The following is a 19,465-nucleotide window of genomic DNA, read 5'->3' on the forward strand; positions in this document are numbered from 1 at the left end:
ATTGAAGAATAAAAACATAGTAATAATTTAACTTTCTAAAATGGGCAATGGTTAGAAAATGTGGAGACTGGGAAATCTATAAATGGGAAACACCCTGTAGCATGTTCCTTAGAAATCAGCAGTGCTCCCCACCACACACACACATCCTGTGTCCAGGGCCTTTATCTTACCAGACCAGCTACCTTCCAGGTTTTTCTAACAGTGTAAGAAAATCAACTCTTAAAAACATGTAGTTATAGAAAAGAAATGACATAAAATTATATGTTTTAATAATGTAAATCTAAAGTATTTCTTTACCTCTCACTTGGAAGTTTTAGGCACTTCAATTTTACTGTTTCTCTAGCATCCAGAGTAGCAGATCTCAAGGGGGAAGGACCCAAATCAAAGGGGGATGCAAACACACATCCCTGCTGGAAACCCCAGGGAATGGGGAGCCCTGGCTACAGGTGGACTGTGTGTAGCCCATTTGCTACCCTGCGTGTCTGAGGGGGATACAAGGCATTCCTTTGAGGTCCAGCTTTAGTGTGACATCATATGGCCAAAAAGAAAAGTAAGTCATTGATACAAAATAGCTACACACATACACCAAAAGCTATAGTCTTCTCTGCTGTGAAAAACAAAACCATTTTGTGTTTAACATGGGTGGCTACTTTGCTATATACAGTGCTACAGATTTGACAGCATGGGACCAGAATCTTTGGTTCAGATCACAGCTGCTCTGCTTTCTAGAAGTGTGACTTGAACAAGTTATTAAATTTCCTTTGCTATCCCCATCTGTTAAATGGGCATCATCTCAGGGGCCTCCCTTGTAATGTTGTTGCAGGTAGTAAATGAGATAGTATAGCCATCTGGAGAATGCCTGGCATCCAGGAAAGGATTTAATAAGCTTACCTATTACTTGAGTAAATGCCCATCTTTATAAAGTCAAATGATTATCCAAGACACCCTAACTTGATAAGTAGGCTACAATTTGAACATGATACATGGGCTCAAGATGGGCCCCCAGTTTTATTGAGAAACCCATGTGCCCACACAGTATGTGTTATTAAGTGTTGGCTGTGTGGGGCTGACTTGGCTAATGGCCATGTTTTAAGGGCAAAACTTCCCTTGGACTGAGGCAGTGCTCAGCACACTGTTAGCCAGACCCCTCCTTCACTGAACCCACAGGGCCTCTTCAGAGGGATCTCATTTATTCTCATTGGGCTTTGGTCTTTATTGAGAGAATTCAGGATTTAATAAACACATCATTGTGAGCCATCTCTGTGGCCGCTTATAAAGTAATAACAGAGATAAGATCTTAAGGCTCAGCTTGTTGTCCTCTCTGGCATGAGACAGTTTAAACCAAAAAAAGTAAATAAAAAGCTCTGTCTAGTACACAGTGTGAATTCCGACTTTAAACAAAAATGAACTTTGATAGTAACAGCTCTTTATTCACTGGTATTGGCATCTCAAATAGCCTTGAGAAAAATTGTCAAAAGCAAGTGAAATGAGGCCTGTCATCTTCACTGCATAGGTTGTGGATTTTGGATGCTCAAGGAAACCACCTTGAGTATTTTCCTGGACCCACCAAGGTTCTGGGCTGTGGGAGGAGTAAGGAAGTGCTGTCCCTGGGCTTTGGGCTCGGGGGGCTGCCGTCCTTTGGCCGGCACAGGCAGGCTAACCTCACTCCTTTGGGTCTGTGTTGCAGGAATCATGTACCGCAAGTCGTGTGCATCATCGGCAGCCTGCCTCATCGCCTCGGCTGGGTACCAATCCTTCTGCTCCCCAGGGAAACTGAACTCGGTGTGCATCAGCTGCTGCAACACCCCTCTTTGCAACGGGCCCCGGCCCAAGAAAAGGAGCAGTTCTGCCACGGCCCTCCGGCCATGGCTCCCCAGCACCATCTTGCTCCTCAAGATAGCCCTTTTCTTGGCACACTGCTGAAGGCGGAAGGAGATGTCAGCCCCTCCTGCATTGTTCTTCTGGCCTGCCCTCCCCCTGCTCCCCGAGATTCTGGGTGTCCTTTTATTCTGGGTAGGGAGGGGAATCTGTTCTTTTAGTTCCTTTGGAAACAAAGAGCTCAGTGTAAAAAAAAAAAAAAAAAAACATCTTTGTGAGCTCTGAATACATAGAGCTTGAATTTTCAGTGTGCCCTTAAAGGAAGGAAGGAGGTGGAATGCAAGTTGGCCCCATCTGTAATCAGAGTTGAGGCCAGGCTGGCAGAATCAGCCCTTAGCTGACACTTCAGTGGCTGTCTGCTTTCTTCCCAGGCCCATCTTCCACTCCTGTCCCTGATGGGAGCACAGTTTCTTATATCACTGCTGCATGAAGGTAACATGGCTTTCGTGTAAGGAGTGCTGCTTAGCAGTCTAGCCTGCCTTCCTCAGCAGTCACACTTCGTGCTCCTGAAAACCATTCCTGGTGGCAGAGTTGGCTGGTTTCCTCTCCAGGTTGGGTTCTGGTGACTCACAACTCAGCTCCTGAGGTTTAGACTCGGGCTTGGCCTCGCTGTGAAAAGTGCTTAAGAAAACCATGTTAGCTCTTGCAGAGGCACTGCTGTGCCGGGAAGCCGGGAAGATGAGCGGGTGGCGCGCAGAGCGGGCGCTGTCCGTGGTGGAGGCCATGTGGGCACGCAGGTGCTTCTCCTGGTTGGCGTGCGGAAGCGTCAGGTGGCAGCGCAGCACCTGCCCGAACACGCTTCGGAACTGCTGCGAGGACACGTTGTACAGAAGCGGGTTGACGACGGAGCTCAGGTAGAAGAAGGTGTCTGAGAAGGGGAGGAGGATCATGTATGCCCGGAAGTAGGACTTGGTCCAGTCGTGCTTAGGTTTAGCCGCGGCCATGATCCTCCGAATCTGGTTGGGCATCCAGCAGACGGCCAAGGTCACAACAATCAGCCCTGAGCAGGCAAGAGGGAAGGAGAAAGAGGAGAGAAATCATAAGGCCAATGAAAAAAATACCCATAAAATAGTCCCTCAGTTCTGTGCTTACTGGCAGGGAAATGATACCAATTTTTCAAGGTGCACTTGATGGGCTTTTTTTTTTTTTTTTTTTTTTTTTTGGCCACTGGCAAAAAAGAATTTAACACTGTTTTCAAGGCCAGGGGAGTTAACTGTGTTAAAGACCATTAAATGTTTTAGACAAGTTATTTATACCTGTTGATACCTGTTATTTTAAAAAGTGTTTTCATTGTTGTGTATCTAGAAAACATTTTATGTAGTCCATAAATCTTGTTTTGTCCTTTAAAGATAGGTGGATACAGTATAGCCATATCAGATGAAGTAATATTTGTAGTTTAAAGAATGCTTGCATAGAGGTGATCCAGTGATATTTTGAAGAAAAGGGAAGTGGCATTCTTTTGGTAACAGAGAATTCTATTTAGTGACATTAATTGTGCATTCCATTTCAGGGGAGGCAAAACCAGGAGTCACCGAGAGTGTGTATTGGACATATATTTAGTAGGTATGCACACCTGAAATTACAGTGTTCATATCTGCAAGAGCATTTCTGTTTCTTTTCAGATGTTTTTAGCTATGTCATATCTTCCACCCTCACAGGGGGAAAAGGGTAATTATCCAAAAATAATGGAAAATACCTAACTTCAGGTTCATAACTCACTAGCTCACTTTTTATTGCACTAAGCTGCACTGTGGTGGCCCAGAAAAAAATCAGGCCCTAAAAAGATGCCCCCAAGAGGATCAAAAGTTGACTACATGGACAGACGTTTGCATGCCCATGTTTTGCATGCCCATGTGTTTGCATTCTGAATTACCCCATCATTGCTCTTTGTACCACCCTGACAGAGAAAAAGATGCTGTGTGATACTTGTTATCACACAGTATTTATCCACAGTGACCAAAAGCATCAGTAAAACAGCAGACAAAGACCAGGCACCTGCAGAGCACATGCCCTCATCTCTGTACGTGCCAAGACACCAAGTGTAAGTTGCTACGTAAACAGCTGATATCCTAGAGCTGTGTTTTGGATTTTTAAGAAATTCTTCCTCTCCTAAATTTAAGTAATAGAAAAATTCATTCACATTTTCAAACCCTCTGATCTTCTAGGAAATTACAGAGAAGTGATTGTTGGCAATGACCCCTCCTTGCCTCTGATCAATAGTAAATATTTCATTCATGCTCCAGGAAGAACAACCCTCTTTACCCATCTGGGGTTGGCCCTCCCACACACACACAGGCGAGCATCCCTTGCAGGGTGGCAGAGGGGCCCTGATTATATTCTCTGGCACTGAAATTCCCCAGTCCCCTCCACCAGTAAATCCTTCCACTATCCTAGCTGTCAGCAAAGAGGGCCCAGGAAACCTGCTCCCCTTATTAATTTCTAAAGGTTTCTCCTGTCCAGATTCAGCCCGAACTTGAAATACAAACCAATTTGCTTCTTTCCTTTGAGTTTCCTACCCCTTTCTACCTGCAGAACACTCAGTAAATCTAAAAATAAACTAGGCAAAGTAACATATCGATCTGATGAAAGGCAAAAAAAAAAAAAAAATCACCTTAAGAGTACATTCTGAAATACCTAGTTACAGATGCTGGATGAGAACAAAAATCAACATTTTTCTGATTATATTAAAAAAAAAAAAGCTGCATAGTAAATCAAGGACGTTTTTTTCCATCGCTCTAAGCGGGATGGGTGCACCCAGCCACCTGCACTATTCCAAGCGTGTTCTTTTGTTGTGTGTCTTTGTTTTTATCTCAAGTAGCTTTGACTGAAAGGTTCATCCCATTAATTGTGAAGGAGCCAGGTAGCTCACTTTACCTAAGGGAAGCCACATATCTTTACCAAGTTTTCAGTTTTTTCCTCTTCCTTGCCACTGAATTTCTGAAAACAAGTAACAAGCATCTTCATATAAGGTCCCATTTCTTAGAATATGGAACCTGGACACAGGGTTTTCGATGTGTTGCTGTACTGCACTGTGGGAAGTTGTACTTTGGGAGGCAAGAAAGAGCCACCTTGTAGTTACCATGGGTTGAACCTAGTACGGCTTCTAAAGCAAGGAGAAAGAGGAGGCAGCCGTGTGGGCAGAGGAGAGACGTTCTACAATTTTGCTTCTCCTGTCTGTCCTCTTGATCTTGTTTACATGACCCTCATTCTCCCATTACCTTCACCCCCTTTGCCTGGTATCAACTGTCCTTGAATGACCATCCCATCAAATGAAGCAGAGTTCCATAAAAGAAAGGCCCAGCGTCCCGGGTAGGAGGCAAGGGATGAGGGCAGATGAAGGACTGTGGCTGGTTTACAGTTTTAGCCAGAATAGAATTCTTGCTCCAACAGTTAAAGTAGTAAGTAGGGGGGACCTTAGGCCAGTCCAGGGGTCCCCAGCCTCTGGGATCTAATGCCTGATGATCTGAGGTAGAACTGATGTAATAGAAATAACATGCATAGTAACTGTAATGCACTTGAATCACCCCCCAACCTCTGTCCATGAAACGACAGTCTTCCACAAAACCAGTCCCTGGTACAAGAAAGATTAGGGACCGCTGTCCTTGTTTGAACAAGTAGCAGAAGATGGGGAACCAGACTAGAGATTATCCATTGATGAGGAAAAAGGCAAAGTTTAGACATGCAAGAAAATACAAATTTGGGGAACAAGTGAAACAAGGAACTTAGTTAGAACTGGTCAAGGTCTAAAAGATGAGGCATCGGACAGGTCATAAGATGTAAGCAAGAAGAATTAATGCCAATTGCTTACTGTGTTTTCCCTCTGTTAGTTTCAGTACTTAGTGCTCTCTGCTAATTTCCTGTGCATTTCTCATGACTGCTAATATAACTGCTCTTCATTGTATAGATGAGGATATTGAGTCTCAGAGGTTAGTTACCCAAGGGCTATAGCCAAGACACATGCTTACTGGACTTCAAAATCCACAAGCTATGTTTTTTTTTCTTGGACACAATATTGTCTCTCATTTTGAGTATGAAAAATAAAACACAAGCAAGAAAGTAAACATGAACCATAACCCCACTATATGTAACAGGGATTAAGTAGCACTGTCCACCATAACTGTACTATATATGGTCATTTTAAAATCCCAACCACATTCAGAAAGAAAGAGGTGAAATCAATTTTAATCCAGTATGCCATGAATATCATTCCACACATGGTTTCAATGTGTTAACCAATCAAAATATTTATACAGTATTTTACATTTTTTTCTCACTAAGCCTTTGAAACCCAGTGTAGCTTTTACAGCATATTTCAGTTGGGACCAGCCCCCTGTGGCTAGTGGCTAAAGTAATCCTTCATTCCCCCTCCCCAAAGCAGCAAGGCTCCTTATTTCTTCCTCTTCCCAGTCCTACCATTGCCCACTACCCAGCCACATCCCCAGAGAGTCCCGCCAAACCAAGGAAACCCCCAAGGAATCTCCCACTCAGCCTGTATTTATCCTCCTGAGATTCTGACAGTGCAGGTAAACCAAGGTTTAATCTGGGTCATATTTCTCATTACACATTCTCACCTATAGCGTAGACCAAGTCCATCCAGTCTTTTCCCATAAAGCGTTCCCTATAAGGGATGACAAATTATTTAAAGCCTAAATTCTGAAAGCACACAATTTTACATTCTAAGCCTTGCATAATCGTTCTGGAATAACACAGACTGTGCCAAACACCTGCCAGAGCTGCTCGAATAAACTTCCCTATCTCAACTGGAGGTGGGGAAAATAGCTGGTACCTTTCCTCTTGCGCTTTGAAAGATGATTTTGTGCTAGGAAAATGGAGCACTGGACACATAGGTACAGCCAATGGCCAACATGAAGTGTATGCCCATAGAGAATGTGATATACAGGTTAGCCTTGGTGAGGAGGAAGGAGTCAAATTAGCCCCCTTATAAAATTGTTGTTTTATATTAACAGGTAAATTGCTCATGTTTACATTTGAAAACAAAAGTTCATTATTTTAGATGACACATTGCTGAGAATAAACACCATGTCCAACAGTAATGTTTTATGTTGGCTGTTTACAACTGGTTCAGCTCCAGTCTCAGCTTCTCCAGAGCTGAGACAAAGCTTTAAAATTTTATTCATGCCTTAATAGAGTATATTAAAGATTTGACTAAATTTACGTTGGGCTGCAATCAATTTGGACTTGTATATTATATTTGGAAAAATCTATAATCCTGTGGTCTGTGTGGTATAATGTGTAGCCTGCAGATAAATGACTTTAGTGTGAACTTGAATGACGATCAGTGAACTGAAGTCAGTCACAAAAAGCAGGTAAACTGTTCTAAGGGAACTGTTGATAGATCTGTATTGTACTCTGGGTTTAGGAAAAGCTTCATATCTTATCTGTTTTTCCACATAAAGTACTTCCATTTTTCCTCCTTGATCACTACACTGACAAGAGCCATTAGATGGTGACACAGAGTTATTCTCAGCAGAGTAATGTTGTTTAAAAAACAGAAGTAATGCAGATGTCCGACAGCATCCCACCCTGCAGCCTGACATTTCAACAGCATTCGAGTCAGCCTGCCTGGTTTAGTCTTCAGAAGTGCATTAAGCTATGCCGCCTGGGATGTGGCAGCATCATGCATCTGACACTGTCTCTTCTCCCCTCAAATCTTTAAAGTGAGCATAACTATTTGTGAGTCTCTTAGAAATGGCTCATCTTACAGTCATCTGAAAGAGAACCCGGAGACCAGTTAGAGATTCCCTTGTCCTACACGAGGCAGAACTGAGGTTAAGTCATTCGCCTAAAATGATCTCACAGGTCAGGGTGGCAGGACCCCTGCTACCTTGCCACACTGCTCAAACACTGGATCCCACCTGAGACTGACAAAGAAGGCTTTCATTATTTTTAAATGTAGTGGGATTGTCTTGTCTTTCTCTTTTTGACTCAAGGGCTGACCATTCACAGCATAGAATGAAGTGAGAGGCAGGTCCATCTCAGACACCAGTTAAAGTTAGCACAATACCTTCAGACACTGGATTCTGCTCTAAAACCAAGTCTCTCAAGAACTGACACATGATAAAGCTCTGGAGTACATATGTTCCCCCCCAAAAGGAGCTGAAGAATGTTTGCAAAACAAAATATGATTCCAGGTGATGACCTGATGAGCAAGTCTATAAGGACACCATCTAATCATCTGTCCATCCATTTGCTCCCCCCCAATATATCTTACATAAGCACGTGCTGCAAAAGAATACATAGCTTCTACTAAGCAGAAAAGATCTGGAAATTTAATCTTTTCTCAAGCCAAAGGTATTTTGTGTGATTTCAAGAAATCTCAAAGATTGACTCTTCCACCCATCTCATTGAATCATTGAAGCCTTGGGGAATGTTGAGAATGATTTAGAATTTCTGTGATTAGTAGAGTTCTCCATCCTCTTCCTGCCTTATAATATTCTAACTTCTCCCTGACCCTAACCACAGTAAGCAGGAATTAGACACCCCCTATCCAAGGCACTGATGATAAAAAGCTGAGAAGGACAAGGCAACCACAGTCTGGTGACTTTTTACAAAGGGCCATAAGAGCAGACCCTGGCTAGAACATCATGGCAGCAATGAGCAATGCTGGCTGACTTTCCCACAGGTGGGAACATTCAAAGGAAAGTAAGAGTGGGTCAGTTCAGCCTTCCCTGGTGGCTCAGTGGTAAAGAAGTTGCCTGCCAACACAGGTTCAATCCCTGGGTCTGGAAGATCCACTGGAAAAGGAAACAGTAACCCACTCTAGTATTCGTGCATGGGAAATCCATGGATATAGGAGCGTGCCAGGCTACAGACCATGTGGTACCAAAAGAGTCAGAAATGATTTAGTGACTAAACAATAGTTCGTTCTCCTGGAAAATGGCAGCCAGGTTAAGAACACAGCACAGGTGGGGATGGAGGAATCAAGGGCCACGCCACTTCCTGAGAGCTGCACAGCTCAGTGCGGCCAGAACAGAGGGGCGGGTGGAGATGGCAAGAGAGCACTGCATCTGGGTTTGTGGGCAGTAAGTTAACTCACACACAGAAAGGTGGGGTACATCTGCTTGTCAACTGACATTTAAACCACAGTCACTAGTGGAAAGTAAGCATATGGCTATTTGAATGAAGAGCCAGGAAGAGACAAGTATATCCAATAATAGGCTTTAGCGTTTTCTTGATTTATATCTTTGTGTTTGCCAGTCTGCTCCTGCCAGCCAGCTGAGACACGGATCTCACTCGCTGACTTTGACTCCAGGAGCCCAAACCAGTACCAACATTGATTTAGTCTCTAACCTCTAAGACAAGCTATGAGGGCCTCCCTCATAGCTCAGTTGGTAAAGAATCCGCCTGCAATGCAGGAGACCCTGGTTTGACTCCTGGGTCAGGAAGATCCACTGGGGAAAGGATAGGCTACCCACTCCAATATTCTTGGGCTTCCCTTGTGGCTAAGCTGGTAAAGAATCCACCCTCAATGCAGGAAACCTGGGTTGGGAAGATCCCCTGGAGAAGGGAAAGGCTACCCACTCCAGTATTCTGGCCTGGAGAATTCCATGGACTGTAGAGTCCATGCAGTCACAAAAAGTCAGACATGACTGAGTGACTTTCACTTTCTAAGACAAGAGTTCTCAAAGAGGAGGTTCCTAGAACAGCAGCATCAGCACCACCTGGGAACTTACAAGCCAGACCTGCTGATTCAGAGACTTGGGGGCAAGAATCTGCTGGTTGGTGTTGATACTCAAATTTGAGAACCGCTGGCCTAAGAGAAGCAGAAATTGAAGCAGAATGTGGATTGTGGGCATTTGTGTGGCCCCATCGCTGGTACAGACTTGCCTTTGAAGCATCAGATTTGAATGAGTGGAACTCTGAGTTGGCAGTAGCTCAGAAATCCCTCCCTCTGGTTCCTCCCCTTCCTTCCCCATCCTTGTCCTTCTCCTCACTCCTTTCCTTTCCCCCCTCTTTACTTACATGTGTCTCCAGTAAGAAGCACCTCTTCTTTCTCTTCACTCTGCTTCTTTCCCCCTTCCCCATTCCATCTTTCCCCAAGATCACAGTAACTAAGCCATATACAGCCTTGCTTACGTCACTGGCACACACCTCTTCCATTTTCTCCCATGGCTGTGAGATCAGGACTGCATCACATGCAGGCAAGTCCCTTAATAGCTAACAGGTGGCTTCCTGGAAGGATGGTCACCATTCATTGCTGTTTGCCAAAGGAAAGCAGAGGGGCTTTGGAAGCAGATGGCGTGTGAGGAACACAGGTGATGGCTGTGCACTGGACACCCCCACGTGAAGAGCTACTCCCTGTTCTGTGTCCTGTGACCCTGCCAGGACTTGCCTGGACACCTCACAGTCACATTTCCCATGAGGCGTCAGCTTAAAGACCTTCATTTAAAACTGCTCTGCCACCTTATTCTCCTTCCCATTGAGAAATGGTCTTTGGGAGAAGCTAGAAGAGCTGTTGGGATTTGGTTTTCAGAGAAGAAGGCAGGTCACAGCTTTAAAGTAATGTAGAGGCCACAGATGGCTGCTTCTGTCCATGAAGACAGACGGTCTGATGTCCTGTCCCTGCCCTAGCTGTTTGATGAAGCCCAGGAAAAGATGGTTCCCCCATCCCCAGGGTGGCTCCATCCACTATGTAGAGGCCAGGGACCCAGATTCCAGATGGCCTGCAATCTGCTAAGCATGACATCCGTCCCACTCTGCTCTGCAAGCTTCAATATAAGAAGACAAGCTATAAATCGCAGTAACAACATAAATATTTCTAAAACAAGCCCTCCTGTCTGGGAGCTGCAGGACACCCGCTTGCACTCCAAGTAAGCAGCATTTAGGGTCGTCGTCGTGGTTTAGTGCCTCTGTTCCTTTATGAATGCATGGTCAGTGATCAACTGGAATCTGTTAAATAAATATTTTTCTATGTGGGTCTCAACTGTATGCAGCTGTGTGGCCTTCTGAATCCGTTTCTGTGTGTCTGTTCTGAATCAGTTGACAGTGATGTCCCTGGGTCTGGGGTCACTACCAAAGTCCATGAGTGAAGCTGAACACTTCCTCCCTAGTAATGCACAGCCCAGGAGTGGGTGGTGGTAATGGGGACTGTGTTGCCCCCCGCAAGCATGTGGGGGAGGCAGCAGATCATGTGATGACCAGCCATCCTCTCCAGATCATCAACTGATGCCACCCCTGTGGCGATGACCGTGCCACTTATAAACACAGCTTCATGGCTGAAAAGCTGCAGTTTCTAATAGGATTTAGTTCTTTGCAAGTGGTAGAGAATTAAAACCCCAGAATGCAAGCACTGAAAAAAAAAAAAACAAAACACCTCAGCCATGAATCTACCGATGAGCCTGCAAAAGCCCTAGAGAAGTGCCGAGAGAGGCCCCAGTTCACCCAGCCCAGGAGTCCAAAGATCAGGCCTCCTAGTCTCATGGTGTTTGCACTGGTCACGAGCTCCCCTCAGACCTCATAAAACCAAGCTACTCATGGATGGAGCAGGGTTCAGCCAAGCCCAAACAGCAGAGGCGACACAGGCATTTCAGGAGTGCAGAGAGGTGCCAACATGCCTGTGGATCCTGGTTGCTGTCTGAGGTCCCTCTGCGCAGAGGCACCGGGACCCTGGGAGAACCAGCATTGGGTGCTTGTGACTGAGGCGGGCCAGGCCTAGGTGGGGCAAGCAACCGCCCAGTCTGTTCTTTCCCATCCCTGGGCCCCGCACACACTGATCCCTGTGCCTGGACCACGTCGTCCTCACGCTCTTCTTTTCCTCCTCCCTCCCTCTCCACTCCTCTCACCCCGCTGCCATGCTGGATCCAGCTCTTATTCTACAAGTTTCCACATAGTGGCACTGCCTCCAGGAAGCCTTCCTGGTCTCCACAAGGCTCTTATCAGTTTCCCTGCTATGAGATCACCGGCACCTTTAACAACAGCCCCTGTCATCAGGACACTGTAGCATCAACTAAAGCATAAACTCCATGAGGTCAAGATGTTCCACCTTCACTCTCCTGTCCTCAACACCTAACAGAACATCTTCACAAAGTAATTGCTCGATAAACATTTGTAGGAGGGAGAGGGGGTGTTGGAGGTTAGATGAGGGACTGGAGAAGAGAACATTTAACATGCATTCACCTCATGTATATAGAATTCATTCGAAGCCAGCTTCTCCATTCAGAGGGGGTCAGTACTAAGCCTCCTGATGCAGGGCCCCTGCTTGGACTATTTCCATTCCCATCCTGAGGAAAGGAGGAGGAGAGAGTAGGCCTTGGAGGAAGGGACCACCTTTTCAATCCAGCAAGGTCAGAACCTCCAGGCCCAAGGAGGAGGTGCAAATAGGGCTGAGAGTCTGGGTCTGAACCGTGCCTTCAGACACGAGCAGCTCTCGTCTCCCAGTCCATGCGCTGTTCCCCCAGTCCTGAGTTCTCCATGCTAGAAACCTGTTTCTTCTGTTTCTAGGAAGGCCTCCTGGGGTACAGAATACAAGTGAGGATCATTGGGAGAAATAAGATATAGAAAAGACACATGTTGGAGGACTTTCTTTTGCCCCAAAATACTTCACTTCAGGGACCCCCATCAATCACAGCCTCCCATGAATATGTTGCAAGTCTTTATGAGAGAAGCTATAGCCACAAACCCAAAGCATAAGGGTTAGGGTTTGAACCAAAGGGGAAAACTCACAGAGAAAAGAAGAGGAATTATTGAGAAGAGCATCTGATAAAAGTGGAGGGAGACATTTTCTACATTACACACTCTGTGGTCTCAGGAGGAAGAACTCTTGCAGTTATGACCCTAAATTTCCATCTGGGCACAACTTGGTTATAGAGGGAGAGGGTCTGGGGAGAGCAGAACATGAAAATATTTAACTCCCCAGATGACCAGTCCTCCCACTCTATGCCTGTTATAAAATCTCCAGTGACATATTCTGGCACCTGTAATTCCACCTGCATCTGACCTAGGCAACTCCGCCTACCAAGGGATGTTCACGTTTTCTCTCTAAAGCGCCAGCTTCTTATATGCAAAATGGAGATGACAACAGCTGCTGGATGATTAGGTGAGATAATGGCCATAAAGTGCCAATAAGCACAGTGCCGGGTGCTAGATAAGGGCTTACATTCGTCATCAGCACCTCCATGCTCACCTGTACCTGCACTGCCATGACCGCCACCTCCATCTCTGCCACCACTTCCACCATCACCATCTCCAAACCAGCACCACGACCATGACCTCCACTGCCATCTCCATCTTCACCACCATCCCCCCACGGCCATCTCTGGCACACGTTTGCCATCATCACTGTCTCGACCTCCTCTTCCACCCCTATTATCACCACCGCTACCTCACCACGAGCATTCTCACTGCCATCAGGACAGCTCCCAGAGGTAAGGGACCCAGAAGGCTGATTAGAACCACAGGACGTCACCCACCTTTCAAGCCTCAACTCAAAAATAAGGCCCAGAAAATACTGTGACCTTACCAGGATTTTCCTGCTATTCAGTAGCAGAGAGAGGATCAAGATTTAGGTCTCCTCAATTCCAGGCCACACATCTTTCCACCACCTGGCAATGGGGCTCTTGCTGCTTTGCCCTGAGACCCTGATTCATTTCTCTCTCCCTCAACACACATACATAGGTCTCAGGGTGGGAGGGCGGGGTGGTTAAGGAGCTAGAGAGGCAAGCAGTGGAGGGTGTAATAAGAGAAGAAAATTGATAGAAGGTAGGATTGTAAGAAGAAGGAAAAATTTCAAATTCCAGGAAGACAAGAACCCCGAGTCCTCCCTAACTTCCTATCCCTACATAATTCTCCTCCAGGAAGAATGACAAGCGGCAGGGATGCTCCATAAATATCTGGTCATCTGGTTAATTTGGCTAATAAGGCCTCCTCTCCAAATGACCCTGAACTTCACTTCTTTCCTCCATCTGCTCCTCCACCCTCAGCACACCCACACCCACAGCCAGTGCCCATGGGTGTGGCCACTGACTGAGCTATGGTACGGTGGAAAAGGGAAGGGCTGGGATTTGGAGTCAGACAGACCTGGCTTTGAATCTCAGCCCAGCTATTTACCAGCTATGTGACCATGGACTTATATCTCCACGACATGGATAAAATAACAGCATCTACTTCAAGGAATTGTGGTAAGAAAAGCTAAAGGATATACATGCATATAAAGTATAGAGTATAGCAACGGCCGATGAATGGCCACCTGTATTACTTACTATACAATCCAACTGGCTGCCCCAGGGTAGAAGTAATCCCAGCTAAAGTTAATCTACTGTGCATGTATTTCAGACACCCTTTTATGCACTCAACTGACACTTGCTTATTTAATAAGCCCCACAAGATGGCCACTACTTAGTTTCTTGGCTAATACACAGATAAGAAAGTTGAGATATGAATTGGTTAAATGACCTGCCCAAACTCACACAGTTGACAAGGTCCAGAGTCCATGTTGTTGAAAATGCTGCCCAGCAGCCTGCCCTCAGCTGGAGAGCACCTGAGAAGGATTAACGATCAAATGCTTTCTGAATCCCCAATTCAAAGGCATTTCAATTTAAATGGCCACAAGTTCAGAAATAAATTTTTTTGATGGGTATCATGGTACATAACAGAATCTCAACCGTCAAGAAATAAAAAATCCCCTCTAACACATCTCTATCATAAGGAAAGGTATTGCCTTGAAGGGGCCTTTTTACATGTAAGGGGAATAGGATAAACTTTCCTGTTACTATAAGAGGAGCTTGATGAAATTCAAAGAAGCAAACTAGCTTTGAATAGGAGCCTGACAGGCTAGACTCCTGCTAAACATCTACTTTTGATTAGATTTATTTGATGGGAAGCAAGAACCTCTACCCCACCCACACTCTCAGGCACAGGAAGAGCTCGAGGAAGGATGCTTTCCTATAAAAATCCATTTTAAAAATTCAGAGTTGAAGACTATTCTCGCTCATCATAGGCTGCTCACCTCCCCATAAATACAATCTAGAATTTAGTTTCAAAGTAAATTAGAAAATGAGTTCCACTCCCCTTTATCTGCTCATATCATGTAACTTAGCAATGAAATCCCTGGAACAATTTTATAGCCAAATGCCAGAACAGGAGGCAAAAAAAAAAAAAAAAAAAGAGCTGATGGGAGAGATATCAAAAGAGGTTTATGAAAGAGCCAAACTTATATTTGTGTTTTATTTAAGCCCGAAGGTCTTAACTGAAACCAGTAAAGCTCTCAGAAAAGTAGAGGAGACGGTATCAGGCTTCTAAGATAGGGTTTTGTATCAAGAATGATCAGATGAGGATGCCTTCCTGTTAATGATTTGAAAATGAAATTACTGTAGCATGACATGATAAGAATAAATCCTTCCTGGTGGGTTTTCTTTTCAGAGGGACAAACAGAACTGTGAAGAAATAGTCTTGCAGATTTGGGAACATTAAGTATCATCTCTCCAAGTGCAGCAGTTAATTGGCAGCCATGAACATTATTATTCATATTAAGTCCAGTTCAGTCCAACAATAATAATATCCTGCTTTAATTTTTAAAGCTATTCTGCATCTGTTACCTCATTTGCTGTCTCCCCAACCTGATGACCAAAGGGATGTAATAGAGAAGAACAAATCTGACTTCATATTGGATCTTTCTTTTTACTTTAACCTTTGTTTTCTCTTGCTTTTACTATAAGCACGTTGTCTATCGTCTGAAATACACAGGACGGCCCCTCCCCAAGGCTCTGACCTTTAAAGGTATAACACTTTTCCATTCACATAGAGATGAAAGTTACAGAGCAGAGAATAACATTTGTCTTGTTGGGGGTTTACAGAAACATGCAGACTTGACCTACACAGACAGCTGCAAGAACAAAGGATTCCTGCGCCAAGAAGTTTGCAGCGACACTCCGTCCACTTTTAGCATGAAAGAAGCCTTAATGCTAACTCAGGCAAGATGAGTCTTTGGGATATTAGTCTACCATCTTCTCAGTCTGCTGACTTTCCAAACAAAGTCTCTATTCCTTGCCTCAGCAACTGGTCTTGTGATTTACTGTCCTGTCGTGAAGTGAGTAACGCAAGCTTGGACTGGGTAACTGCACCTTCAAGCTCTGTCCCAGCTCTAAACACATCTCAGTTCCTCTCTCTGGGTACCTCCTCCATGCCTCTGACTTGAGATACTATCTCCAGGGATATGCAGTTCCCAAATCAACACTGCCAGCATCAGGAGACATCCACAGCTGTCACCCTATTCAATATCATGGCTTGAAAAGCTCATCATACCTTATATGGGGACATATCCAAATTGAATGACCAACCACCCGCTGAAACCTTCTCTTCCTCCTCTGCTCCCAAATTTAATAAGCTCTACCACCATTCACTGATTTTTCTAGCTAGAAACCTGCAAGTCATCCTGTTCTACCTCCTCCCTCATCCTTTCCAAATCTAGTCCTTCTCTAAGCCTGTCAGCTTTCCCTCCCCAGTTTGTCCCCTTCTCTCCACTCCCACTGTAAGATCCCTAATTGGAGCTGTCTTTATCTTATGCCTGGATGAGACACAAGCTCACTCACTGGTTTGGTTCAAAATCACTCCTGCCCAAACCAGGATCATCTCATTAAGCTGAAAAGTTCATGTCACCCTCTTGCTTATAACATTTAAATGGCCTATTATTAAAACCTTAGAAGAACTGTAACCTTATAATGAAGCTCCAAATCTCTAACAAGTCCTATAGGCTCTGACTTAACTTATTCCTTCAGGCTCTCCTGTACCCTGCGTGCTGTCTGCTCCCCAACACCTCACCCCTTCTCATTTTCTGGAGCCAGCCAACTCTCTCCTGCCTCGGGCTCTTATACAGCCAGGCTCCCTTCTCCTCACCATGCAAATTCTTACCCATTTTTCAGTTCTCTGCTGAAAGACCACTTCCTCCAAGAAATCATCCCAGACCTCATGTTTGAGCCCCATACTGTAATTTCCCATTACCCCATGCTTCTTTGCCACACTCTGTAATTTGGACATTGAACTTGGAACAACAGTCTTTCATGCCTGTCTTCTCAGCCATGAAAGCTCCACGGGATTAGAGGCTGGATTTGTCCCATTCTACATCTGCAGTGTCTGGCACAATATCTGGCACATGGTAGTTGAACAATACAAGTGAGAAGACCTGCCAATCTGATATTCTAACCATATAGTGAGCTAGATGGGGTGGGGGCTGCTGGCCTTATTCTTTATTGATAAAAAGGTTAGCATACACTACACTGAACCTATTTTGTTCGGGTTACAAAGAAAATGAGTGGAAGCCAGAAAGCTTAAAACCTGGGATCTTCTAATCAAAGATGTTCACAAATTCAATTACATCACCTCCATCACACATCTCCACGTTTATAACCCAGAGACCAATCCCACCCCCTCCCAGAGTTAAGCTGAGACAGGGAGACAAGCATGGGAAGTCCCAGAATGGAGTGAAGCCTTTCACTCAACCTTCATCTTGAAGGACCAGCATAATCATGAGCAACACGTTCAAATCACAGAAACATGGATTTTCAGATGCAGAAAAACCTTAGAGATCACAGATGAGTTACCTTATAAACTAGGGGTTGTCACGTTTCTGAGCCCCTTTCCAATAATAAAACCCTGGTAAATTTCAGTTCAGTTCAGTTCAGTCGCTCAGTCGTGTCCGACTCTTTGCGACCCCATGAATCGCTGCACACCAGGCCTCCCTGTCCATCACCATCTCCCGGAGTTCACTCAGACTCACGTCCATTGAATCTGTGATGCCATCCAGCCATCTCATCCTTGGTCGTCCCCTTCTCCTCCTGCCCCCAATCCCTCCCAGCATCAGAGCCTTTTCCAATGAGTCAACTCTTCGCATGAGGTGGCCAAAGTACTGGAGCTTCAGCTTTAGCATCATTCCTTCCAAAGAAATCCCAGGGTTGATCTCCTTCAGAATGGACTGGTTGGATCTCCTTGCAGTCCAAGGGACTCTCAAGAGTCTTAACTTCCCTGTAATCCCAGATCCTCCTGTAAAAATTATGGGTGATATAGGGCTTCCTTGATGGTTCAGTGGTTAAGAATCTACCCTTGCAGTGCAGGGGATACTAGCTTGATCTCTGGTCTGGGACGATCCCACATGCCATGAGGCAACTAAGCCAGTCAGCTACAACTACTGAAGCCAGCACTCTCTAAATACCCTGCTCCACAGTAAGAGAGGCCACTACAATGAGCAGCTCCCACACAGCACTAGAGAGTAGCCCCCACTTGCCACAAGTGGAGAAAGCCCATGTCATGAAGTAGAGAAGACTTAGCACAGCCAAAAATAATAAAATAAATAAAGCACTTTCATTAAAAAAATTTGGGGTGATATGAGTCACCTTTCAAAGGTTACTGTATGAATTAAATTAGACAATATATACACTTTTTAGTATTTCCAGGTATATAAATTCCAGAGATTATAAGTATTCCCTATGTAAAGTCCTCAGTGATGCCTAAGTCCTTCACACTTGCTCTCAGAGTATGACCCATAGCATCCCTGAGAGCGTGCTAAAAATCCAGACTCTCAGGCTGCACCCCCAAACTGCTGGTCAAAATCCACATGCTAAGAAGATGGCCAGTTGACACCTGGTCCACACCCCAGTGGTCAACTTCTCCACATCACATCCAGACTTTAACTACCTATCTGCTGCCTGTCTTCCGCCATTCCCTTCCTGAGCCCCAGGCTTTTCCAGATGACTCACACTTCTAGGATCTACCAGGTCTTTGGGTTTCCCAGGTGGCTCAGTAGTAAAGACTCTACCTGCCAATGCAGGAGTCACAGGAGACATGAGTTCTATCCCTGGGTTGGGAAGATCCCCTGGAGAAGGAAATAGCAAGCCACTCAAGTACTCTTGCCTGGAAAATTCCAGGGACAGAGGAGTCTAGTGGGCTACAGTCCACAGGGTCCCAAAGAGGCAGATGTGAATGAATGACTAAGCATGCACATCCCAAGTCTTTGTCCAAGACAGAGTCTAGGAAACTCCTGGAATTTACCTGCTCAAGGATTCTCTCCTCTGCGAAGGGCTCCCTGATCATTCTAAGGAGGAATCTTCCCAGACCTTGTCCTTGCTTCCATGACAGCTCAACCACACCAATTTAACTATGAATTTCCATATAGGTCTGGCTCACTGAGAGCACATGGAGGCGCAAAGCCCATGTCTCAACCATCAACGCATGCCAAGTTCAGCACAGTTCAGTTCAGTTCAGTCGCTCAGTCGTGTCCGACTCTTTGCGACCCCATGAATCGCAGCACACCAGGCCTCCCTGCCCATCACCAACTCCTGGAGTTCACTCAGACTCACGTCCATCGAGTCAGTGATGCCATCCAGCCATCCCATCCTCTGTTGTCCCCTTCTCCTCCTGCCCCCAATCCCTCCCAGCATCAGAGCCTTTTCCAATGAGTCAACTCTTCGCATGAGGTGGCCAAAGTACTGGAGCTTCAGCTTCAGCATCATTCCTTCCAAAGAAATCCCAGGGCTGATCTCCTTCAAAATGGATTGGTTGGATCTCCTTGCAGTCCAAGGGACTCTCAAGAGTCTTCTCCAACACCACAGTTCAAAAGCATCAATTCTTTGGCGCTCTG

General features: G+C 45.2%; 2 protein-coding genes across 3 annotated transcripts in view; one reads left to right on the plus strand and one right to left on the minus strand.

The window, feature by feature from the left end:
* Positions 1-10,827, plus strand: part of LYPD1 (LY6/PLAUR domain containing 1) — a 58,994-nt gene extending 48,167 nt beyond the window's left edge. For both annotated transcript variants that reach the window (XM_004004741.5, XM_042244940.2), the window contains one exon: positions 1,688-10,827. In XM_004004741.5, coding sequence (XP_004004790.1) covers positions 1,688-1,923 — 236 coding nt within the window. In that variant the 3' untranslated portion in view covers positions 1,924-10,827. The remainder of the gene's footprint in view (positions 1-1,687) is intronic.
* Positions 1,410-19,465, minus strand: part of GPR39 (G protein-coupled receptor 39) — a 270,316-nt gene continuing 252,260 nt past the window's right edge. The window contains exon 2 of the mRNA XM_042244939.1: positions 1,410-2,878. Coding sequence (XP_042100873.1) covers positions 2,370-2,878 — 509 coding nt within the window. The 3' untranslated portion in view covers positions 1,410-2,369. The remainder of the gene's footprint in view (positions 2,879-19,465) is intronic.

This window comes from Ovis aries, chromosome 2 (assembly GCF_016772045.2).
Source record: "Ovis aries strain OAR_USU_Benz2616 breed Rambouillet chromosome 2, ARS-UI_Ramb_v3.0, whole genome shotgun sequence".
NCBI classification, from domain to species: domain Eukaryota; kingdom Metazoa; phylum Chordata; class Mammalia; order Artiodactyla; family Bovidae; genus Ovis; species Ovis aries.